We start from the raw sequence: 23,236 nt of genomic DNA, 5'->3' as shown, positions 1-23,236 counted from the left end.
AAAAAGAAATACCATGAACAAACTCTATGCCTGCAAATTTGAAAATTTAGATGAAATTAACCAATTCCATGAAAGATACAAACTATTTTACTATCTTATGTGGGCACAGTTCTGGGTGCCCTAAAACAACTGCAATAGTAACATCTAAGATCACTGATCATAGATCACCATAACAGATATAACAATAAAACAAAGTTTGAAAGATTGCAGTAATTATGAAAGCATGACACAGAGACACTAGTGATCACATGCTGTTGCAAAAACGTACCAATAGATTTGCTCAATGCATGGTTGTCACAAACCTTCCATTTGTAAAAAAACACAAAATCTGAGAAGTACAATAAAGTGAAGTGCAATAACACAAGGTATGCCTGTAACTCAAAATGGATTATAGATCTAAATGTAAAGCACACACCAATCAAAATTTGAGAAGCTAACATCAGAGAAAAGCTTGGTTACTTGGGTTTGGCTATTACTTTTTAGATATAATACCAAAGCACAACGCATGAAACAAGAAAATTGACAAATCGGGCTTCATTAAAACAAAAAACTACTGCTCTGTGAAAGTTTGACACTCTTCAGACTGTGAAGAGACAGGCCATAGATTGGGAGAAAATTTCTGCAAGACATGCACCTGAGAAATAAAGAACTTACATCCAAAATATACAAGAAACTCTTAAGATTCAACAGTAAAAAACCCCCAAACAGTCCGATTATAAAATAAACAAAATACCTAAATAGGCACTTCACAAAAGAAGATACACAGATGGCAAATAAGTATATGAAAAGATCCTCAACAGCATATGTCATTAGGGGACTGCAAATTGCTGTATAATTCAGCAATTGTGCTTCTAGGTATTTACCCAATTGTGTTGAAATTATGTCCACATAAAAGTCTGCCCACAGGCCAAGTGCTGTGGCTCATGCCTGTGATCCCAGCACTTTGGGAGGGCCAAGCAGGAGGATTGTTTGAGCCCAACATAGCAAGCCTCTATCTCTACAAAAAATTATAAAATTAATGGTCCTAGTTACTCAGGAGGCTGAGGTAGGAGGATTGCTTGAGCCCAGGAGTTCAAGGTTTTGAGGTTGCAGTGAGCTATGATCATACCACTGCACTTCAACCTGGGCAAAAGAGTGAGATCCTGCCTCAAAAAAAAAAAAACCCTGAAAAACAAAAACTAACAACAACCCTCCACACAAATGTTCATAATACTGTTAATCACAATTGCCAAAGACTGGAAACAATCAAGCTGTCCTTCAATAGGTGAATGGATAAACCAACTGTAGTATGTCCATACAATGGAATATTACTAAATCTTAAATGAAGTGAGCTCTTAAGCCATGAAAAGACATGGAGGAAACTTAAATGCATATTGCTTAGTGAAAGAAGCCAGTCTGAAAAGGCTGCGTAATGTATGACATTTGGGAAAAGGCAAACTATACGAGTCTGTTCTCACACTGCTATCAAGAGCTACCTGAGACTGGATAATTTATAAAGAAAATAAGAAAATAGGGTTAAGTGACTCACAGTTCCACATGTCTGAGGAGGCCTCAGGAAACTTACAGTCATGGCGGAAGGTGAATGATAACCAGGTGCCTGCTTCATAAGACAGCAGGAGAGGGAGTGCGCAGGAGAAACTGCCACTTCTCAAACCATCAGCTCTTGTGAGAACTTCCTCACTATCACAAGAACAGTATGGGGGAAACTGCTCCCATGATCCAATCACCTCCCACCAGGTTCCTCCCTCTACATATGGGAATTACAATTTGAGATGAGATTTGGGTGGGGACAGAGAGCCAAACCATATCACAAACGGTAGAGACAATAAAAAGATTAATAGTTGCCAGGAGTTAGGGGTGTTCAAGAAGGGGTGAATAAATGAAGCACAGTGAATTTTTAGTGTGGTGAAATGATTCTGTTTGATACTGTAATGATGGGCACATGACATTATGCATATATCAAAACAATGGAAGTATACTATACAGGGTAAATCTTAATGTAAACTGTGGACTTTAGTTAATAGTAATGTACCAATATTGGTTCGTTAATTGTAATAAATGTACTACTCTAATGCAAGATGTTAAAAACAGAGAAAACTGTGTTTGTGTGGTGGGAGGGGTTATATGACAAACGGGCAGGATATGCGGAAACTCTGTACTGTCTGTTCTACTTTTCCATAATTCCAAAACATCTATTAATTAAAAAACATAAATGTCTGAGAATAACCAATTAACAAAAAAAGAATGGGGATGGGGAGGGTTTACCTGACTAGATGTGGCTGAGACTAACCAGATGCCTTTTTAACATCTAAAGGACTTTGTTTCCTTGCTTCCCTTTCAGATGGGAGTATAAATAAATCTGTTAGATGAGAGTTTCAAAAACGCTTTTAAAAAGGAGGCCAGACAGCTGGCCTGTGCCCTTTTGGCCCTTCCCTACTCTGTTTGCTTCCTATCTGGAATAAGGGATTTATGGCTGGAGATTCAGCAGCCATCTTGGAGCATGAGGAGATCATGAGAGTGAAAACCACAGCTAAGAATATCATGGAAGAAGTCTGGGCTCCTGATGAGTGTGGTTCTTCCATGTCAGTCCTGGGCATCCTATATCAGACTTACGTTTTTTGTTTGTTTTGAGACTGAGTCTCACGCTGTTGCCCAGGCTGCAGTGTAGTGGCGAGATCTCAGCTCCCCAAAACCTCCACCTCCTGGTTTCAAGTGATTCTCCTGCCTCAGCCTCCTGAGTAGCTGAGACTGACTATAGGTGTGCACCACCACACCTGGCTAATTTTTTTGTATTTTTAGTAGAGACAGAGTTCACCATGTTGACCTGGCTGGTCTGGAACTCCTGACCTCAGGGGATCCACTGGCCTGGGCCTCCCAAAGTGCTGGGATTACAAGTGTGAGCCACCACACCCGGCCCTATATCAGACTTCTTTTACATGAAAGAAATAAAATTACTTCTTGTGTAAACCTCTGTTATTTGTATCTGTTGCTAGCAGTTAAACACAATTCAACCTTATATACTACATCATAAAACTTACTACAATGCTATTATAATAAAAACCATATATATAGCACAGAAATAAACAATACAAGTAGAACCTAATAAAGAATCCAGAAACAAATTCAAACGGGAGCTTGATATAAATAAAGATGGCATTTCATTCAGAGGGGGAAGGATGGTTTACTTAATATATGGTGCTAGCAGAACTGACTATCCATCTGGAAGAAAACACAGTTACACTTCTACCCCACTTCATATGCAGAAATAAACTCCAGATGGATTAAAAGCCTAAATGTAAAAAATAAAAATATTAGATACAAATGTAAGAAGTTGTTTATAAAATCGTAAAGTAAAAAAGACCTTCTGAAGTAGAAGATGAAACTCAGAAACCCTAAGAGTCGCATTTAACAGTAATAGTCATGAATCACCTTCGAAAAATTAACATCTTTTATATAGTGAAAGAAATCATAAACAAAATCAAGAGACAAATGATAGGCTAGAATAAAGACTTAGAATATATATGACAAAGGAGAAAAGTTGCTAACATACCTTAGCTCTTACAAACCAATGAAAAAAAAGACAATCCAATTAGAATTTGGCAAGCATATCCCCAGGCACTTCCAGAAAAAAAATGCAAATCATAGGCAATATGAAAAGATTCTTGGCAGGGCCAGGTGGTTCACGCCTGTAATCCCAGCACTTTGGGAGGCTAAGGCAGGCAGATCACGAGGTCCGGAGATCAAGACCATCCTGTCTAACACAGTGAAACCCCGTCTCTACTAAAAATACAAAAAATCAGCCAGGCGTAGTGGTGGGTGCCTGTAGTCCCAGCTACTTGAGAGGTTGAGGCAGAAGAATGGCGTGAACCCAGAAGGCGGAGTTTGCAGTGAGCCGAGATCGCACCACTGCACTCCAGCCTGGGTGACAGAGCGAGACTCTGTCTCAAAAAAAAAAAAAAAAAAGGAAAGAAAAGAAAAGATTCTTAATCCCACTGGTATTCAAGGAAATGCTAATTAGCATAATAATAAGCATAACTTCTTTTTAATCCATCAGATTGGCAAAAAATAGAAAAGATTGGTGAGACTATTGATATGGGTGTGGAATGAAAATTTTTTTTGTTTTTGTGTGAGATGGAGTCCTGCTCTGTCGCCCAGGCTAGAGTGCAGTGGCGCGATCTCAGCTCACTGCAAGCTCTGCCTCCTGGGTTCATGCCATTCTCCTGCCTCAAACTCCCGAGTAACTTCTTCAGGCTCTCTGGGAAGTACTGTAATAATATATATTTTGAAGTGCACATATCCATTGATCCAGCAATACTGTTACAGGAAAGGGGTCCCGATCCAGACCCCCAGAGAGGGTTCTTGGATCTCGCGAAGAAAGAATTCAGGGCCAGTCCACAGAGTAAACTGAAAGCAAGTTTATTAGGAAAGTATAGGAATAAAAATAGCTACTCCGTAGGCAGAGCAGCCCCGAGGGCTGCTGGTTGCCCATTGTTATGGTTATTTCTTGATGATCTGCTAAACAAGGGGTGGATTACTCAAGTCTCCCCTTTTTAGACCAGCTAGGGTAATTTCCTGAGGTTGCCATGCATTTTTAAGTTGTCATGGTGCTGGTGGGAGTGTAGCAGTGAGGACGACCGGAGGGCACTCTTGTTGCCATCTTGGTTTTGATGGGTTTTGGCCACCTTCTTTACTGCAGCCTGTTTTATCAGCAAGGTCTTTATGACCTGTATCTTGTGCTGACCTCCTTTCTCCCCCTGTAAGTGAGAATGCCTTAGCCGTCTGGGAATGCAGCCCAGTAGGTCTCAGCTGTGTTTTACTCAGCCCCTATTCAAGATGGGGTTGCTCTGGTTCATACGCCTCTGACAATACTTTTTGTAATCTATCCTACAAAAAGAATAGCACCAGCACATGAAGAAATATGTTCAAGGAGATTTTCTGTAGCATGGCTTTTGTAGGGGCAAAAAGATGTACTTAACCTGAAGGACAATAACTGAACTTCCCTGAGTAGGGAATTGACATATAATGATATACCTATACTATGGAGTATTACACAACTTTTAAAAATAATGAGTTAGATATATGTGTATGGACCTAGAAGTGTGTCCGGGTTAATGGGGGACTTTCTTTGTTCTTAAGCGTCCACTTGAGTACTCTGTTTACTTAATCAGGAAACAATTTCCATCTCATCTATTAGATATGGAGTCACACATAGAAACTTAAGTTAGGCCAGATGTAGTGACTCACCTCTATAATCCCAGCATTTTGGGAGGCTGAAATGGGCAGATACTTGAGGTCAGGAGTTTGAGACCAGCCTGAACAATATGATGAAACCCCATCTCTACTAAAAATACAAAAATTAGCCGGGCATGGTGGTGCTTGACTGTAATCCCAACTACTAGAGTGGCTGAGGCATGAGAATCCCTTGAACTCAGGAGGCAGAGGTTGCATTGAGCCAAGATTGTGCCATTGCACTCCAGCCTGGGTGACAGAGCAAGACCTTGTCTCAAAAAAAAAAAAAAAAAAAAAAAAAAAGAAGGAAAAAAACTTCAGTTAATTGGCACCATATATCTGATTTATTCCTAGGATGTTTTAGCATTCCTTACAGAGTGGCACCTCAGGCATTGCTCAGCGAGTCCACCTCTTTTTTGGGCTCAAGATGCTCCCAACAATACACGAGTTGTTTCTTGGACCAGTCATTCCAGAGGCAGCACTATTCACTGGACAAAACAAACACAAACAAGAATCTAAAGGCAATGAAGAACAAGAAAAAAGTAGACAAACACTGGAGAAGAGCCAATGCTTACAAGAAAGGAACAGCACTGGAGTTCTCAGTTTACAGCTTTTCGCCAGAGGGCAGGCCCCGTTCCATGCCCTGGGTTGCAACTAAAATTCAGATAGATCCTATACTGTGTAACTGCATTGGAGAACCAAAGGACACAGCAGCTGCAAAGGAGGGTGTTATCTCAGAAAGGAGTGAGCAATAGAGGAGAGCTCCAGGCCCTGTGCATGAACTCTGCCCAAACCTCTGGCCGACTTCTGTAGGGCAGGCTCTGAGCGGCCCATTACAGGCTGAAGAAACTGAGCAGCGAGTTCTGCTGCTGCCCACCACAGTAAAGACAGAGTTTGCAGTTTCAATTGAGCCAAAATAACTGCCTGCTTAAAAATAAAACTTTTCAGAGGCATAATGGAATCCAGATTCTCTACAAGTGTCGCGTACAATGTCGAGTACCGTCCAGTATTACCGGGCCATCCTGATTTAATTGACATTGTACCCAGCAACTGCAGAACACATGTTCTTTTCAAATGTTCATTCGCCAAGATCGATCACAAGCTGGGCCATCAAACAAGTATCAATACATGTTTTTAAATCTTGGGTGTTTTTTTTTTTTTTTTTTGAGATGGAGTCTCGCTCTGTCGCCCAGGCTGGAGTGCAGTGGCGCGATCTCAGCTCATGGCAAGCTCCCCCTCCCGGGTTCCAAGCGATTCTCCTGCCTCAGCCTCCAGAGTAGCTGGGACTACAGGCACCCACCACAATGGGCGGCTAATTTTTTTGTATTTTTAGTAGAGACGGAGTTTCACCGTATTCGCCAGGATGGTCTCGATCTCCTGACCTCGTGATCAGCCCGCCTCGGCCTTCCAAAGTGCTGGGATTACAGGCGTGAGCCACAGCACCCCGCCACATGTTTTTAAATCTTATTTTTACTTTTATATTTTTAACAAAGATTTGAACAAAAAAATCAATAAATTTAAAAGGTTCATACAGTCTGCTTTCTGACCATAATTAAATTAGAACTCAATAACAATAATATATACTTTTAAAAGCCTAAATATGTGAATATTAACTCACTTTTTATTTTGTTTTATTTTTATGAGACAGGGTCTCACTCTGTCACCCATGCTGGAGTATGGTGGCACAATCTTGGCTCACGGCAGCCTTGACTTCCTAGGCTCAAGCAATTCTCCCACCTCAGCCTCTCAAGTACCTGGGACTGCAGGCACACACCACCACACCCGGCTAATTTTTTTTTAAATTTTTTTATTTTTTGTAGAGACAAGATCTCACTTTTTTGCCCAGGCTGGTCTCGAACTCCTAAGCTCAAGTGATCCTCCCGCTTTGGCTTTCCCAAATCCTGGGATTACAGGCCACTGTGCTCAGCTTAACTCACTTTTAAATAACCTATGACTCCAAGAAGAAATCACAGGGGACATGAAAATATGTTGAACTGAGCTACAATGAAAATACAATATATAAAAATTTGGGAGATACAGCAAAACTATTGAATTGGGGAAATTTATAACTTTAAATGCTTACATTAGCAAAGATGGAAGGAATAAAATTGGTGGCCAAAGGTTCAACCATTGTTATATAAGAGCAAAGTGAACCTTAAACTTACTAAAGTAAATAAAAGGAAGGAAATAACAAAGACGAGAACAGAAACCAATGAAGTAGAAAACGAACAATAGAAAAATTAACAAAACCAAAAACTAGTTCTTTGGAAAGCTCGAGAAAATTAATAAACATCTGTCTAGATTGATAGAGACAGACACACAGAGATACAGACACACATACACACACACGAGAAAGAGAAAACACTAATTACCAATATCAGAAATGAAAGAGGAAATATTTCATGTACCCCATAAATATATACGCTTACTATGTACTCATAAGAATTAAAAATTTTAAAAAGCAATGAAAGAGGAGCTATCATTACAAATCCTGCAGACATTAAGAAGATAATAAGAAAACATTATAAATAACTTTATGTCAATACATCTAAAAAAACAGATAAAATGGACAAATTTCTTGAAAAAGACAACTTACTAATACTGGCACATGATGAAATGTAAAATCTGAATATCTATTGAGGAAACTGAAATTTCTAGCAAAATCTCACAAAGAAAAATTTAAACCTAGAGAGTTTTATTGGCTAATTCTATTAAGCATTAAGGAAACACTGGTCTTTGTCTACCAGAAAATAGAGAAGGAACACTTCCACACTCCTTTTATGAGGCCAGATTAACCCTGATACCAAAAACTGACAAAAGGCATTACAAAGAAGAAAATTACAGACCAATATCTCCCATGAACACAGTTGCAAAAATTTTTAACAAAATATTAGCAAGTTGGCAATATATCAGAAAATCGATATATTATGACCAAGCGAGGTGTATGTAAGAGGTTCAAGATTTGATTAGCCCTCTAGGTGCTAGTGATAGATTTACCGAGAAGACCTACAAAGTTAAAGCATCAGATCAAGAAAAGAATTTCTACAGTTGCTTTTGGAATGTACTGGTAGGGAGAAAGTAGGTGGTTGGATATAGCAAAAAGGCACCAGATTAGGAATAGCGACCAGGGTTCTAGTCCTGGTTCAACCTCCAACTCAAAGTACAGTGTTAGAAAGGTCACTGTGCCTCTCTTGGCCTTAGTTTCCACATGTGTCCAGTAATGACCTATTAGAGTATTTTCCAGCTCTAACATTCTGGAGTCTATGAAGCCAAGTCCTAAAATTTTTTTCACAGCTGCCTAGACTTTCTGCTTCAGCACCTCAAAAAGCAGAAGTAGAAAATGTGCAAGATATACATTCATGCATGAATGAAGCCACCATCTGCACGGGACTTGAAGTGCCTGGGATTCACGGTGGCCCTGACTTGAGAGCACCACATGTCCTTAGGGAGTACTTTCAAATGAACTCTCTGGAAGCCATTCAATATGTCATTGTACTGTCATTGTACTATGGGAAGATCATGGACTCTGGGCTCAGACTGATCTGGGTTTGTTGTTGTCGTCGTTGTTGTTGTTTTTGAGACAGTCTCGCTCTGTCACCCAGGCTGGAGTGCAGTGGCGCGAGCGATCTCTGCTCACTGCTACCTCCTCACAGGATCAAGCAATTCTCCTGCCTCAGCCTCCTGAGTGACTGGGATTACAGGCATGCGCCACCATGCCCAGCTAATTTTTGTATTTTTAGGAGAGACGGGGTTTCTCCATGTTGGCCAGGCTGGTCTTGAACTCCTGACCTCAGGTGATCTGCCCGCCTCAGCCTCCCAAAGTGCTGGGATTACAGGTGTGAGCCACTACTCCCGGCTCTGATCTGGGTTTGAACTCCAGGTCTGCTGCCTGCTGAATGACCCAGGAAACATTATCTAATCTCACTCTCAGTTTCTTCATCTGTGAAGTGAATACCTGTGACACAGAATCATTGTGAGAATTAACTGAGATAGCATAAGAGAGTTCATGGGTCATAGTTGGTGCTCAATAAATGCTAGCTTCCATTCCCTTATCAGTAAAGAATGAGGTTTGGCTACACATAGCAGAACACCCAAATAATCATGGCTCCATCAAGACGGAGATGTGTTTATTTTTCCTCTCCTGTAAAGGATGTCAGAGATGTGAAACCTGGAGCTTGTTTGGGAGCTCCGTGGTCATCAGGGAATCAGACTCTGCCCAGCTTTCTGCTCTACCATCTTTAGTGTATGGGTTCCATCCACATGGCCACCTCATGATCTAAGAGGGCTGTTGGATCTCCAGCCATCCCATTCAATTACAGGCAGGAAGTAAAACAAAAAGAGGCAAGCAAAAAGGGTGTCTGTCAGCAGAGTTAAGTCTCTTAAAAAGAATTTTTGGGGACACCCCAGCCATTTACACCTTATCATGTTCCTCTTATAAAGAATTTTCAGGGCCACCCCTTTCGTTCATACCTTATTAGCCTCCTCTAAGTTGCAAGAGAGGCTGAGGGATGGAGTCTTTTAGTGGAGCACATTGTGGTCCCCAAATAAAACTGGAATTCTGTTCCTAAGAAACCAGGGGGGAATGAATATTAGGTGGGCGATGAGCAATCTCTGTGACACCCCTTTTTCTTGTTGCTAAGGTTATTTTTGGTAGACCAGTTGTTAAATTCTGCCATCAGTGATGGAATCCTGAGTTGAAACAATCTTGACAGGCTGGAACACTGGACCCAACCCAACATACAATGTTTGTTATTGTTTGTTGTTGTTGTTGTTGTTTTGTTTGTTTTTTTTAGATGGAATCTTGCTCTGTCACCCAGATTGGAGTGCAGCGGTGCGATCTTGGCTCACTGCAACCTCTGCCTCTTGGGTTCAAGCGATTCTTGTGCTTCAGACTCCCGAGTAGCTGGGATTGCAGGCGACCAACACTGCATCCAGCTACTTTTTGTATTTTTAGTAGAGACAAGGTTTCACCATGTTGGTCCAGGCTGAACTCCTGACCTCAGGTGATCCACCCACCTCGGCCTCCCAGAGTACTGGGATTACAGGCATGAGCCACTGCGCCCGGCCCATATGTTTAATTAAGCATTAAATTATTGCTGCTGGGTCTCAAGCACCCCCACCAACAAAGCAAACACAACTGTACAACTGTGATGTGGCAAAAGGAAAGGCATGGCTTCTACAAGTTACATGAAAAAGAGCTGGCGTTCTGAGGTGACCACGTGCTCAATATGAATCAGCAAGGTGGCACAACTGCTCCAAGATGTCATCCTCCGCTGCCCTTAAGAACAATGGCCATGAGACAGCTGTCATGGCTTCTTAATCACAACACATGACAAGAGAGGCAATTCTGGCATAATAAATGGATTTGAATTTAAAATCTAGCTTTGATACTTACTAACCCAGTGACCATGAGTCAGGTGAATTACCTTATCAGAGCCACATAGCTGATACCCAACATTTTGTTTCTCTGAATTTGAGGTCCAGGGCCTGGAAATGGGCACTGCCACCACTCAAAATGGCCCAAGGAGGGGCCCACAGGCGGTGGCGTGGCCTTCATGGGGAGTGGCCATTTCGGTGAGTAGGGAAGGAGGGGTAGGCTTCTAGGTTTCATCTGCAAGGATACTTGTTCCTGAAAGTCACAAAAGTTCCCAAATTACCTGCATCGAGTTTTGATATGATGCCCTACTGGGTTGGAACTGGGTTGAAACTGTCTCAGGCAGTTAGGAAGGGCAGGATTCTTTATAAAGCCAGGGAGTTCACAAGGCAAAAAGAGGCACTGATGCCCTCGAACTCCTTATCCCTGTCCCCACCTGTAATGTCCCACTGCCACCTGCCAGCCCTATGGAGTCCAGTCTTCACGCACTCCACCCTATCCATATGAACACGCCTGAGTCCTCTTGCTCTGCTGAACAAAACGAAGAACGAGCCCTTTGAATGAAAGCTGTGGGAGCTTGGGCAGGTCATTCAACCTGTATGTCAGTATCTTCATGTATAAAATGAGCAGGTAGGACTTGATAATTTAAAAACAAAGCAGTTAAACACCCACTGTGTGCTGGGCATCAGAGATGCAGTGATGAAAGAGACATAGCCCTGCCATCAAGACACTGATGGTCTCACAGGACACTGACAGGGAGGTGGTCAGGGAGGTAGGGGATGCTGGGGGCGCTCCAAGGTGGGGCTCTTTACGGATGTTTGTCCTTTGTGAGAGGAAGGCAATTCTGGCAGAGCAGGGGAACTCACAGGTGACAGAGAGCTGCTGTCTGCCTGCAATGTGAGGTGATGCCAACAAAGGCTAGTGGTGACTTGTGGGGCCCTTAGGTCATAGCAGGGTCTGCTTCAAGCATTTACCACCTAATCTGCTGGCAGAAGCATGGGCTCTGAAGCCAGACTGTGTGGGTTCAAAACTCAGCACTGCAAATTACTAGCTGTGTGCCCTTGGGCAAAAGTTATTTAACTACTTCTTCTTCTTCTCCTTCTCCTTCTCCTTCTCCTTCTCCTTCTCCTTCTCCTTCTCCTTCTCCTTCTCCTCCTTCTCCTCCTCCTCCTCCTCCTCCTTCTCCTTCAGACAAAGTCTTGCTCTGTTGCCCAGGCTGCAGTGCAGTGCAGTGGCACAATCTTGGCTCACTGCAACCTCCGCCTCCTGGGTTCAAGCTATTCTCCTGCCTCAGCCTCCTGAGCAGCTGGGACTACAGGTGTGCGCCACCATACCCAGCTAAATTTTGTATTTTTAGTAGAAACGGGGTTTCACCATATTGGCCAGGCTGGTCTCGAACTCCTGACCTTGTGATCCACCTGTCTCAGCCTCCCAAAGTGCTGGGATTACACGCGTGAGCCACTGCACCCAGCCTATTTAGCTTCTTTTCTGTAAAATGTGTATACTCTTAGTACCTTCCACATAGGAAGGTACTCCATGAAAGTACCTCCATGAAGGTACTCCACTTCCTCATGATCCATTAAGGTGGATCATGAGCATCTATGGTGACACATGCCTCCACCTTCACATTTTGTCCTAGTAAGGGAGGTTTTGCTAACCAGGGAAAAGGCTTTGATCCCCAGGTCTGAGAGACTATGAAATAACACCTTGAAGATGTAAGAAGCAGGGATTTCTGCCGCCCTGCCCTCAGGCCCCCACTGCTTAGGATGACACATGTTTACCTCTCCAGCCTTTCCCTTTTGCCAGGCCAAACAGAACTGTAGGGCAGCAGCCAAGTTCGGGTTCTCCATTCTTCCTCAAGCCAATTCACCTACCACCCAGCGTTGCAGGGACTGAGTGCAGAGCCTGCTCAGGAGAGCCAGTGCACGGTGAGGGTGCAGGGTCTTCCAGAGGGGCAGCTACTCTCCTCCTGCCACTCCCATTCTGCAAAACCTGCCACACAGAGGTGCAAAACCAAACAGACACTACTTCCCCCAATCTGGCTCCACCTGCTACACAAAGAAATTTGTTGAGTGAAATTGCCAGAGTCAGGGACTAGTCATGTCCTCTCACCAAGGGACTGTTGTCCTCTGAGTCCTTTTCTCGCCCCAATTCCAGTAGTCAGTGCTAGCCAGGAGTGGGAGCAGAGTTTGGATAGCTGACCTAGCACCCAAAACCTTACCTGCAACAAGCAGGTGGCTTCTAATAGTTCAACAAGTTAGAAACATCCTTTAGGTTAAAAGTTGTCCAGACGCACTTGGTTAGGAGGAAGGAAAGGGCCCTCTCTCCTTAACATCCGGAGCTGGAAGGGAGGAACATGTGTTTGAACAGTGGGGACATTAGGGGTGTTGACCTTGAATAGACAGATGCACCCTCAGTAAAAATGTCTCTGACAAAGAACACAAACTGGCCAGGCCCAGAGACTTGTGAAGAGCGAGAGAGGCTTTGGGGAGAGAAGGAAGAGGGTGGAGTCAGGAAGACCACTGTTTAGGCAAGGTTCTCCAGATAGGAGATTTTCCTGACTTATCCAGGAGGGCCCAATGCAATCACTAGGGTCCTTAAAACTGGAAGAGGGAGACAGAAGAGAGTCAGAGCAAGGGATATGATGACAGAAGCGAGGCCATCTGGCTTTGAAGATAGAACATGGGGGCCATGAGCCAAGGAATGTGGATGGCTTCTAGAAGCTGAAAGAGCCAAGGAAATGGATTCCCTTCTATTTGGCAGAAAGAAACCCAGCCCAGCCACCACCTTGACTTTAGCCCATGGAGACTCCTGTCACACTTCTGAGCTACAGAACTGTAAAATAATAAGTTGGTGTTGTTTTAAGCCACTAAATTTGTAGTAATTTATTAAGGCAACAGTAGAAAATGAATGCACGGCCTCATCCTGATATTCCCATTCTTAAATTCATTTCATTTATTTCCACCTAGACTTGAGCCCTAACCTTCCCTCATCTCTGCTCTCTGGGTCGGTCCTCTGGCCCCTGAATTGTTGAGAACTCCAAGGGGATGTGCTATTCAGGTGAATTTCAGCAGCAGGCAAAGGGAGGAGTCCAAGAAGAGGGCAGGTGAAGGTAAGGGTTAAGCAAGAGCTCTAGCTCTGGAAGCAGACTGGCTTGGTACTGAATCTCCGGGAGCTTTTATTCTCTGTGGAAGCCTGAGCAAGGTATTTGGCTTGTTTCTTCGTCTCTAATGTAAAGACAGTGATAGGTGCTACCTCAGAAGTTTGCTGTGAGGATGCAATGTGATAATATGTGTAAGGTGCTAAAGGCAGCGCCCATCAGAGACCAACACAGGAAATGAATGGCAAAGAAACTCTACTAGATATTTATCATGTGAGATTATAATTAATGTTCATGTGCCACCAGGAGACCAGATCCAAGGAATTGCAGAAAGGTCACAGGAGGGCACTCAAGGGCAACGTTTAAGCACCCAGGGCCAGGTGCCCAGCCCTCCTCCTGTTCCCCTTCCTGGCCCCTCCTCTTTCCTGCTGGGGCAGCAGGGGCTTAGGGACAAAGCCCCAGGGGATGCGGAGGTGGCTTGGACAGCTGGTGCTCACACACACACACCCGCCCTGTCTCCCAGAGGCCTGGCAGCCCCACACTCTCCCCCTCTGCTCCCTCCCCACAGCCCCTCCACCTCGGGCTGCCCTTTGGTGGCAGATCAGGGCTGGTTTCCCGAGGAGTGGGGCGCACGTGGCGCGAAGCCCCCGCCTCCTCGCTGCCCCTGAGCAGGGGGCCGTGGGGGGAGCTGACCCGCGGCCGGCGTGGGGTTCTCACTTCCCCTCCCCAACGGCCACGGGTGCAGGTGCCGCGGGCCGAGTCCCGCAGGCGGGGCGGACTCTGTGGACACGCCCTCGTGGCGAGGCCGGGCTGCCTGGCGGGAGGAAGCGCCAGAGCGGCGACCGGTCCTGCGCTGAGCCCGGCGTCCCTCCAGCCCGAGTCAGGACGCCGCCAGTCCCGGCCCCGGCTCCGGGGACGCAGCGAGCCAGGGATGTGAGCGGCGCCTCGCGGCATGGCAATCTCAGGTGGGTAGGCAGGCACCGCGGGTCCCCAGGCCCTTGGGCCCTCTCTCGCCCCCCGCACCCCTTGGGGCGCGTTCCCCTGCTCGCTTCTGTTTGCGTCCTCAGTGCGGGGATCTTGCCCTTTTTCTGCTCTTTTCTCTGTTCCCTGTCGCAAACTTCCCACTTTAACTTTCCCATGTTTCCCGCCCCAGCCTGTTGCGTGATTGTCTTCAGCCCCTGCCTGTCCCGACTCCCTCCCACTTCTTCAGAGTCTCCTTCGCTTCCCCCACCTCCTCTGGCCCTCGGAGTGTCTGAGCGTCTCTTCCCCTGTCCCTCGACTCTGAAGCGAGAGGCGAGTTGAGAGAAGCAGAGTGCGGGCAGTGTGGACGGTCTACGCGGCCAAACGCGTCTCCTGGGCTCCGTGGACCCACAGGGGGCGCTCAGGCAGTCCTAGGTGGTGCGGAGAGATCAGCCGGGGGCCCTTGGGACAGCTTCCCAAGCCCTGTTCCTCCACCCCTCCCAGGCTTTGTGTTTTGGTTCTAGAACTTTGCTAGGGATCTAGTAACACTATTCCTTGAACTTTACTTTTCCTACATCCTTTGCAGAACTTTGGGGAATGGGGAGAGTTGGTGGTCACACTCATCAAAAGGTACCAGGCGTCTTTTCTGGCTGGTCTTGGGTTGCCTTCTGGTTCATGGGTGTACACACTTGGCAAGTTGCTCACTCACGGAGATCCAGAAAAACCACATAATGATGATAACAGAGACAGTTAATGAGTCCTTACTATTGCACTCCAATGGATACTGTGCATCTAATATGTTCTCCATGGTGGGCAGGACACACCTAGTCTCTGCTCTCCAGGAGTTTATGGTCCTGTAGAGGAAAGCAATAAGTAAACAAGGAATTACTAGATGAGAAGAGGTAGAGTTACGGTGTTTACAAATGGGTTTACTTTTCTTTTCCCAGCCCACTTTATGATGTCTTAGTAGGGATACCATGTGAAAACAGGTTGCAGGTGCCCCTTGAAAAAGAGACTAGGTGGCCAGGAGAAGGCACTGTTCTTACAGGAGGTGAGCAAACACTGGAATGAAGAGCCAGCTCTCCCCAGATCCTCTGAGGATGTGGTAACGGTGCTTTGGAAGCAGGGGTAGAAAAGGCCAGGGTGTGATGGTTCTGTTAGATTTGGTACTACAGGCTCATTATCTAAAGGGGATGGGAAGGTAGTTCATCACAGCCTCCTGGTTCTCCAGTTGGGCTCTGGAGGCTAAAAGAAGCTGTACTGTGAATAAGGAGGCCTAGAAATAGCAGGTAATATACACTTAATAAGGAAAGTCTCTGGTATGACATGTGCTATGGGAAAACAATAAAGAAGGGTGAGGGAGATTGGGGTTAGAATTTCAAATGAGGTGGCCAGGGTGGAGAAAGGGACATTTGAGCCAAGCTTTGAAAGAGGAGAGGGAGGAGGCTGTTTGGGCAAGAGTGCTCCAAGCAATGAGTGTATGTGGTGTGGTAAAGGAAAGGCAGCAGGCCAGCGTGGCTGGAGTAGGTGGGCTGTTGGGGAAAGGGAGATGAGGCCTGAGCATAAACCAGTGAAGCCACCTCCTCCTTCCATGGTCGGGGTCAGGCCCTGGGCTGCTGAGTCCAGGAAACCGCAAACTGGGAGGGCCTTTGGGCGGAAGAGGCTGAGAAAATGGCCTCTCTTTTCCTCTTGTCCAGCGTCCTGTGTACATCTCTCCAGTGGGCACAGCTGACGGGGCTGGGAAGGCAAGCTCCAGTTCAGAGGGGGACCGTAGTCCGGTGGGCAAACCTGGGGCTATTTATGGGCTCTGTAGCAGCTTCTTCAGGTGTCCGTAATGGTTAGAGCTGTCAAACTGTCTTGCTGTCTGCATCTTCTGTGGCGAGACACCACTCCAGGTGCTGCAATTGATAGTTGGCTCTCTGGAGTCGCTCGGGTTCCCTGAGGTCTGGAAGTACAGGGACCCATGGGGGAAGGTCATAGTGGTGAGAGCAATGCCTCTCGCCAAGATGCTGTGGGCTTTGGAGTCATCCCCACTCTTCTGTATGTTCTTTTTTTAAAAAGCAGCTTTATTGTGACATAATTCACATGCCATACAATTCATCCATTTAAAGCATACAATTCAGTGGTTTTTAGTATCTTTACAGATATATGTAGCCATTACCACAGTCAATTTTAGGACATTTTCATCACCTCAAAAAGAAACCTTGTATGCTTTAGCTATCACCCTTTTATTCTCCTCTCCTGTCCCAGCCCTAAGATCTACTTTGCCTCTATAGATTTCCCTACTCTGGGCTTTTTATATGAATGGAATCACATAGTATGTGGTCTTTGGTGACTGGCTTCCTTTGCGCAGCATAATATTTTCAAAGTTCATCCCACTGTAGCTTATATCAGTACTTCGTTCCTTTTCACGGCCTAATTCTCTGGTCTTTTAAAATTCCCTTCCACTGAAGGGGAAGCATTAGTCTATATTATTTTCTGAAAGATGTATTTGCTTGTTGAAATCCAGGAGAATCTAGGCTCCCTGTCTTTGAAAGTACCTTGGGTAGGAAGATAAAATGAAATAGACTCAGCTTATTCCACAAGATTCTCTAGGCCCCTGATGGCATCTTGTGTATTTACACGTGAGGGAGAGGAAAGAGAGAGGATCCATGGGTGACTTTCCCAAGTGGCCAAGTCTGTGACTGGGTGAAGAAAGACTAGGACCCTCTCCTCTGTGTGTCAGTTCTCATACCATCTCTTGCCCCCTCTCTCCAAGGCTCCTCTTCTGTCTAGGTCCTTCTACTATTCCTGGACTTACAGGACCATGGAGCTTGAAGGGACTTTTAACCCTTTTGTGATCTTAACTTCCACGTGATCCTTGAGGCCTCTCAGTACTCTTGCCAGTAGCTGAATTTGAACACCTTGTGGGGTGGGAAGCTCCTGATATGATTGACCACATCTCTCCTTATCCTGGTCACCTTCCCTATCTCTCATCCCTCTTCAAATACGGTGTTCAGATTCAAACACAGGGCTTCAGGATGGATGAATGGGGTGCCAGAGTCACCTGCAGGCTGAAGAAGTGGTCTGGGCTGAGTGGTTTGAGAAGCTCTCTGGTACTTCCTGTCTGCACTTCTCTCCAGTGAGTTCTTTTTTTTTTTTGAGACGGAGTCTCACTCTGTCACCCAGGCTGGAGTGCAGTGACACGACCTTGGCTCACTGCAAACTCTGCCTTCCAGGTTCAAGTGATTCTTGTGCCTCAGCCTCCCGAGTAGCTGGAATTACAGGTGTCCGCCACCATGCCTGGCTAAGTTTTGCATTTTTAGTAGAGACAGGGTTTCACCATGTTGGCCAGGCTGGTCTTGAACTCCTGACCTCAAGTGATCTGCCCGCGTCGGCCTCCCAAAGTGCTGGGATTACAGTTGTGAGCCACCACGCTCGGCCCTCCATTGGGCTCTGAGTCCTGCAAAGCCACCTCTTTCTGCCCCAGCTTTTTACCCTGTGGACTCCCTGCTGCTACAGCCTCCCCTTCCTCTGCTGTGATCCATTTCTTTCTCCTTCTATAGCCAAACCTGTTCTTTATGTTTTACAAGGACAAAGAAAGACCTTTCCTCATTTCTGTCTAGACTTGTGGACTCCTTGTTGGCTCATGTGTTTCATTTCTCTTAACAAATGAACAAACAGAAAAAAAAAAAAAAAGAGAAATGTGATTGGGGACAAGTGGAAAAACAACTTACGGTTAAAGGAAAAGGATTATTGCTGAAGAAAGGAGTTTCCCCCATATAAGGCAGAGTTGCTGACAAAGCATTTAGTCCTGTATTGTTACCCAGCACATCAGAAAGGGACTGGAACTTTCACTTTGGACTTTTTAAAAACTTCCCCGTCTTTCAGTTTCCCAGCACAGCAATATTCAGGAAGGTGATAGATTTCATTGTCCTCGTTTACATCAAGGCAAATTTGCCTAGACTTAGTAATTGGTCTAAGTCACACCACAAGTTAGTGACCAAATATGTTGTAATGTTAACGAGTCTGAGGCAGTAATAAATTTCTCCTCAAATACTTTCGCTCAAAGGGAATTGAATTTAACACTAGAACCCTAGGAACGAGACATTGTGCATTTATTTATTTATTTATTTTTTAATGAGACAGGGTCTCACTCTGTCATCCAGGCTGGAGCGCAGTGGTATGATCTGGGCTTACTGCAACCTCCACTTCCCAGGTTCAAATAATTCTCATGCCTCAGCCTCCTGGGTAGCTGGGACTACAGGTGCGTGCCACCAGGCCTGGCTTATTTTTGTATTTTTTTTTTGTAGAGATGGGGTTTCACAATGTTGGCCAGACTGGCCTCGAACTCCTGATGTCAAGTGATCCACCTGCATTGACCTCCCAAAGTGCTGGGATTACAGATGTGAGCCACTGTTCCTGGCCAGGAATGAGACATTTCGAATAACTGTTCTGCTTGTTTGTTTGTTTTTAAATATAGGAGATTTAAGTGTTTTTTATTTTAATTGTACTTATTTATTTATTTTTGAGATGAAGTCTTGCTCTGTCACCCAGGCTGGAGTGCAGTGGCGAGATCTCAGCTCACTGCAAGCTCTGCCTCCCAGGTTCATGCCATTCTCCTGCCTCAGCCTCCTGAGTAGCTGGGACTACAGGTGCCCGCCACCACACCTGGCTAATTTTTTGTATTTTTAGTAGAGACGGGGTTTCACCGTGTTAGCCAGGATGGTCTCGATCTCCTGACCTTGTGATCCGCCTGCCTTAGCCTCCCAAAGTGCTGGGATTACAGTGTGAGCCACTGTGCCCGGCCTCAATTATACTTTTAAATAAAATTTTATTATAGAACAGTTTTAGATTTCCAGAAAAACTACAGTTTTAGATTTCCAGAAAAACTACAGAGATAGTACAGAGACTTCTCATCCAGTTTCACCTATTATTGACATCTTACATTAGTGTGGTATTTGTGACAATTAATTAACTGATATTGATAAATTATTAATAACTAAAAGTTCAGACTTTCCTCAGATTTCCTTAGTTTTTATGTAATATCCTTCTGTTCCAGGAGCCCATCTCAGGTACTATGTTATATTTAGTAGGCGTGTCTCCTTAGGCCTTTCAAGGCTGTGATTTTCTCTGATTTTCCTTGTTTTTGATGACTTTGACAGTCTTGAGGAGTACTGGTCAGTTATTTTGTAGAACGGCCCTCAGTCGGGATTTGTCTGATATTTTTTCCCGTAATTAGACCGGGGTGCTGGCTTTCGGGGAGGAAGCACACAGAGGTGAAGTGCCAGTCTCAGCCCATGGTATGCAGGGCACACACTCTCAACATGATCTGTGACTGTCGATGCTGACCTTGATCACTGGGTTTCTCTACTGTAAATTTACTTTTTTTTTTTTTTTTTCTCCTTTTCCACACTGTGCTGTTTGGAAAGAACTCACTCGACACAGCCCACAATAAGTTCTCGGTGTGAGGAGTTACACTCTACCTTCTTGAGGGTGGAGTTATCTACATAAGTTATTCAGAATTGTTATGCATGGGAGATTTGTCTGTTTTCCCCAATGTATTTATTCAATTATTTATTTCATATCAGTATGGACTCCTGTATATTTCTTTTATGCTTTGGGTTATAATTCAATATTATTTTATTTATTTTGTTGCTCAAATGGTTCCAGCTTTTGCCACTGGGCGCTTTGAGTTGACTCATGTGTTCCTTTGACGTATGCCTGTCATTGAATTTTTGTTTGAGCAGTTGTTACTTTCTGGCGCTACAAGATGCTCCAGGCTCATATTGACTATTTCCTGCCCCAGGAAATATTTAATCCTAGACTCATTCTTAGAATCCATCATTTCTCTAAGGAATCCTGAATCCTTTTGTTGGAGAATGGTATGAGAAACCCATGGCACTAGATGTGTTTTATTAACTGTATTTCTTAAACTATATTCTGTATTTCCTTGACTTTTTAAATTGGGTGCAAGTTAGAGATTAAGAGCATGGACTTTGGAGTCAGATCCCTGCTCTGGCACTAACTGTGTGTGCTTGGGCAGCAGTAGCAGCAAATCTTCAACGAGTGTTAATGTCTGTGTCTGTAAAATGGGGCTTTTTGATAACATATACTTTGTGGATTGTTCTGAGGATTAAATGAGAGAATGTACATGAGATGCTTAGCAGAGTGACTAACACATGGTCAGTGCTCAGGAAACAGAGCTGAATCACAATTTAAGCTTTTCTTGATGACTTAGAGTCTTTTTTTTTTTTTTTTTTTGAGATGGAGTTTCACTCTTGTTACCCAGGCTGGAGTGCAATGGCACGATCTCGGCTCACTGCAACCTCCGCCTCCCGGGTTCAAGCGATTCTTCTGTCTCAGCTTCCCTAGTAGCTGGAATTACAGGCACATGCCACCATGCTTAGCTAATTTTTGTATTTTCAGTAGAGATGGGGTTTCATCATATTGGTCAGGCTGGTCTCAAACTCCCAACCTCAGGTGATCTGCCTGCCTCGGCCTCCCAAAGTGCTGGGATTACAGGTGTGAGCCACCGTGGCCAGCCCTTGACTTGGAGTCTTTAATAAACAGCAAGTATTATGATGTGCTGTTAACAGAGGAGCAGGATCTACTGTTAACTGGGGAGGCAGGATCCAGGGGGAAATGATTACCCATTCCCTCAGTGGCCCTAGAGTTTGTTATTTAAAAAATGTTCACTTACTTTTGGGTCACTAAATTCTTCTCATAAAATTGGAGTAATCACTCATGGCCATGTGGTCTTTAGAACAGTGTAAAGTTGTTGCTTTTCTACTAAGTCAGTCAGTACCCCAAACCCAAGCTGCCTCTGAGGCTCAAGCAATCCTCCTACCTCAGTCTCCTGAGTAGCTGGGACTATAGGAGCACACCACCATGCCTGGCTAATTTTTGCATTTCTTGTAGAGACAGGGTTTCACCATGTTGCCCAGGCTGGTCTCAAACTCCTGAGCTCAAGCAACCTACCTGCCCTGGCCTCCCAAAGTGATTGGATTAGTCATGAGCCACTGGGCCTGGCCCCAAGCTGCCTTCTTAAGGGTTCTACTTGTGCTTAGGAAATTTTTTTCTTCTCTCTTCTTCATTTTGCCATCACTTGCCAACCCTATTGAAAACACTACTTATGGTTTCTTCATCACTAGTATATGGGACCACAACCATCCCTTCCTGAGATTTTATTCTCCTTCTGTCTATTGCACAAATTGTTGACTTGATACGCGTATGTATGTGGAGGAAGCTGGTGGCCACCCTTTTTCACTTTTGCATTTTTACAAAATGCTCCAGGCTCCTTGCACAGCATCACTAGCATTGCATCCTTAATATTATAATGAAGTGTAAAGTCTTGCATGTTTCCTACCTGATGGCTCGTGCCCATGCACACACATCTGCAGTAACACTTCACACTTAGAAGAACGTTTGCCTCTTAAGATAAACCAGCCACATACGAAGGAAGGACAGAAATAAGGTAAAAATATTCTGATACTTTAACTCTGCTTCTCAGTGTCAACTGTATAGTTATGTAGCTTTGCCAATGTTATACCTTCTATAGTCTTGAAATTATTTTTCCATTGAGATGTAAAGAAATATTCTACACAGAAAAAAAAAGATCCAAACAGCAAATATTTTTATTTATTTATTTATTTATTTATTTTTATGGAAGGCTGCAGCACTGGGGCATTAAATTTTTGTCCTTAATCTGTGTAAGCTTTGGAATCAGGGTAAGCATTCCTGAAAATGACCATTATATTCACAATTGAGGGAACAGACCGTGATCACAATTGAGTTCTCTGTAGAACCACGAATGTCCAGGTCATCATCAGAATTGCTGACTGGTTTTCTCCAGTTCCACACTGTTTGTCTAAGATTGACTTTTTAAAAGATTTGTACACCTTCCCTTCAAAAATACTCTCAGGTTGATCAGCTTGCTCCTGCTGAGAAGGCTACTGGGCTCTATATTAGCACTGGAGTAGGGCTCCAGAAAACCAGGGGGGCTGAAAAAAGAATGAAACTGCAAACATTCGTTTTATTTGCTATTTTTCAAAATTTGGTAATATCATCCTGGGGGAAATCAGAACTATGTTGGGCTTGCATTGTACATGTTGCTTTTTGGTTTGAATATAGTGGTGGGTTGGATGGGGGCAGGAAAGAGGATTCATCCTATGATCTTTTCAGAGCCTTAAGGTCTTGCCTAAGTCCTGCCTTTGTCCTTTTCAACAGGAAACATCAACGAAATGCGGCCCAGGCCTAGCGTTTAATTGTTTTAGTCTACAACTTAGATGGTTCCCAACCTTCATAAAATGTGACCAGCTTCCTTCTCTGAGTTCCCTGTTGTGTCGTATGGACAGTTTATGCTCACCTCTTCCAAACCACGCACAGAACAGTTTGTTGAATTCATGGAGAGATGATGAGCCAAAACAGTGGTAACAGTTATGTTAAGAGCCAAGCTTCTTTGAACTTTGGTAATTGGAAGCTATGACTTATTACTCGTAAGATTCTTGGCATAGTTCCTGATGGGTGGTGCAGGTGAGTTGGGAAGGAGGCTGGACGGGAAACCAGGGAACAACCTGAGCATCAGTTCTGGC

General features: G+C 44.5%; 2 protein-coding genes across 5 annotated transcripts in view; one reads left to right on the top strand and one right to left on the bottom strand.

Moving 5' to 3' along the window:
* Positions 1-23,236, bottom strand: part of PGAM1 (phosphoglycerate mutase 1) — a 1,080,404-nt gene that overhangs the window by 738,041 nt on the left and 319,127 nt on the right. The gene's annotated exons all lie outside the window — the stretch shown is intronic.
* The window catches only part of PIK3AP1 (phosphoinositide-3-kinase adaptor protein 1), a 127,842-nt gene continuing 119,138 nt past the window's right edge, over positions 14,533-23,236 (top strand). For 2 of the 4 annotated variants that reach the window (XM_050802882.1, XM_050802879.1), the window contains exons 1-2: positions 14,533-14,668; positions 22,872-23,080. In XM_050802882.1, coding sequence (XP_050658839.1) covers positions 23,056-23,080 — 25 coding nt within the window. In that variant the 5' untranslated portion in view covers positions 14,533-14,668; positions 22,872-23,055. Of the gene's footprint in view, positions 14,669-22,871; positions 23,178-23,236 lie in introns of all 4 variants that reach the window. The other 2 variants (XM_050802881.1, XM_050802880.1) reach the window with 2 other exon arrangements.

This window comes from Macaca thibetana, chromosome 9 (genome assembly GCF_024542745.1).
Source record: "Macaca thibetana thibetana isolate TM-01 chromosome 9, ASM2454274v1, whole genome shotgun sequence".
NCBI classification, from domain to species: Eukaryota; Metazoa; Chordata; class Mammalia; order Primates; family Cercopithecidae; genus Macaca; species Macaca thibetana.
Note: the sequence above shows the minus strand (reverse complement) of the source record. Positions and strands in the feature narration are given on the sequence as shown.